At 44.6% G+C, this 2,500-nt stretch overlaps 1 protein-coding gene across 1 annotated transcript in view; it reads left to right on the top strand.

Annotated features, from left to right (window-relative positions):
- citb (citron rho-interacting serine/threonine kinase b) overlaps nucleotides 1–2,500 on the top strand; it is a 124,499-nt gene that overhangs the window by 95,544 nt on the left and 26,455 nt on the right. Inside the window, exon 26 of the mRNA XM_079687075.1 lies at nucleotides 1,745–1,894. Coding sequence (XP_079543201.1) covers nucleotides 1,745–1,894 — 150 coding nt within the window. The remainder of the gene's footprint in view (nucleotides 1–1,744; nucleotides 1,895–2,500) is intronic.

The following is a 2,500-nucleotide window of genomic DNA, read 5'->3' on the forward strand; positions in this document are numbered from 1 at the left end:
GCGCTGACACGCTTCTGGTCCGTAACACGGCGCGTCTGGTGGAATAGCACCCATTGACTAGAGTGGCCGCGATATCTGCGAACGCCGCGGCGCAGCCGTAACGGCCCCTACACACGGCGGCGTGCGTTGCCGCTTCAACGCTTCTGCCCATTCACTTTGAATGGGATGACGTCACGATTCGCCGAACTGCATTGTGGGAGCAAAGCGTAGCTTCTCTCGCGGAGCTCGCTGCAAAAGTAGAGCAATGTTCTACTTTTGCCGCCTCGACGGAGGCGTCAGCCAATCGAATCATATGCCAGTGCAAGTTCTAGCCAATCAAACCGCGTGCTCCCCGCCGGCAAGCGACAACGCACGCCGCCGTGTGTAGGAGCCGTAACGCGGCCGTAACGCGACGCAGATGGACCCGGTGGAATCTAGGGGTTAGTTCATGAGAATCTTTCCATCCCCTTTCGTGGGAGAAAAAGGTTCCCGTGTCTGATTGGCTGGGTGAATTTCAAACCATGGCCCGTAAAACTCCAAAAACGTTTTGTGAAGCCGCCATTTTATTTTCCTCATATTAGCATTATTAGCATTAGCATTAACCCCGCGCACCAACGGAGAGAGACTAACTTATGGCAACACAAAATAAAACATGGGAGCGGCGGAGATGAGGAGATGTCGGCATTCTGGCGATTTACTCGGAAGGCTTCAGTAGAAGCTGCTGGGAGTCCCAGCAGCTTCTACTGAAGCCAGTCCCCAACTCCGGGGACTTCCGGCCGGGGACTCCGGGCGGCAGTATACGCCGTGAACTGTTTTGCGGCCTGCCAGTAAACCCAAAGCAGAAGAAGAAGAAGAAGTGACGTCAGCGGCTTCATTTGCCTAATCCTCCCTCAGGAACTTATTCCGGTGTGAACGCGATCTGTACTTAGTTCATCAGAACTAAAGAGTTCTGATGAACTAAGTACCGATGAACTAAGTACCGCAAAGTACTTAGTGTGAAAGCGCCTATTGGATATGAATTTAAATACATTTATAGAATTGTAATATTATGTAATATATTATAGTTTTAGTGTCATAATAATATTATATCAAACTGTGTACGAAACCACATTTTCTTCTGGGATGAAGTCAGGTCATCAGATAAAGTATTCTGATTCTAAATAATAATAATAATTAATATGACATAAAAACACCTAATAATGGTTACTAACTAATCGATTTAATGTCAAATAAAAACATAAATAAATCCATCAATTTGATCCCTTTATCCAGTTTTCTTCAAGTAATAATTTTTGCATGAAACCAAATGTTTTATGGAAAAGGTTCCAGCACATCCTCAATCGTAAAAGGCATTGAATTAATTCACCAAACTACATGGCCTTTATTTGAAATTAAAATGTCTTGAATCAATCTTTAAAAAGTTTTTAAAATATATGAGAATTAACATTTTATACATCTTTTTATTCTGACAAAGCATTCTAAAACTACATTTTGGATTGTGGCATATAAGTGTGCTTAAACTTGCTCTTAAATTAAACTAAAAGTGGTATTGAAGTGTTAAACTGAACACAGTGGTGAACAGACTGGATAATATCTTGCCGCAGAGAGTGGGCTCAAACTCAAATCAATAAATCATCTCCAGAGTTTACCTGCTTCTGCATCCTGCTGAACATCCCCCCCCCCCCCCCCGTTCCTTTGGTTGTTTTGGCATGGGGTGTTTCTCTGCCCCCCCCCCCTCACTGTGCCCCCCCCCTGCTGTGTCCAGAGTTCAGCCGGCGCCTGAAGGACAGTCAGAGGGAGCGTCTGCACCACAACACGGCGCACCGCTTCACCGTGGGGCTCAACATGAGGGCCGCCAAGTGCACCGTGTGCCTCGACACCGTGCACTTCGGACGCCAGGCGGCCACCTGCCTCGGTGAGTTACACTGGGGGAGCATCGCCCTTAGATTCAAGACTCAAGGCTTTGATTGTCATGTGTATAGCTAGTATATATCAATGAAAATATGAGGTCACAGGCTCCTCCAGCAGTGCAACACAATACAACAGGTGCAATAGTTAAAATAGTGCAAGTAATACAAATAGAATAGAAATAGTGCAAGGAGAGTCTTAATACAATTGGAATATGATATATTAGACAAATAATGTGTAAGTTGCAAACAGATGAATGTTATGGATAAGCAGAACTAAGGTAACATTTATATGTTAGTGTCCAAACTGTTTTCACCGAGGGCCACATGCAGAAAACCATACGAAGGGCTGGTCCACTCACTAGAGGAGAGGTATACAGCCTCATAAGTTCAGTTATAAGTTAGTAGAATCACCAAATGTACGTACATTATTCTTGATACTTGAATATGCGTTAAGAAACATCCCAGCTCTCCAGAGGGTTTACTTTATTGAGTTGGCAGGGAAATGTGAAGGGTCTATTTCAAGCTGGTTATGGAAATAAGCCATTGCTGTACAGAGGTAACATCTAGATATTAATCAGGGGTGTCCAAACTGTTTCCACCGAGGGCCACAT

This window comes from Notothenia rossii, assembly GCF_949606895.1.
Source record: "Notothenia rossii genome assembly, chromosome: 6".
In the NCBI taxonomy this organism is placed as follows: Eukaryota; Metazoa; Chordata; class Actinopteri; order Perciformes; family Nototheniidae; genus Notothenia; species Notothenia rossii.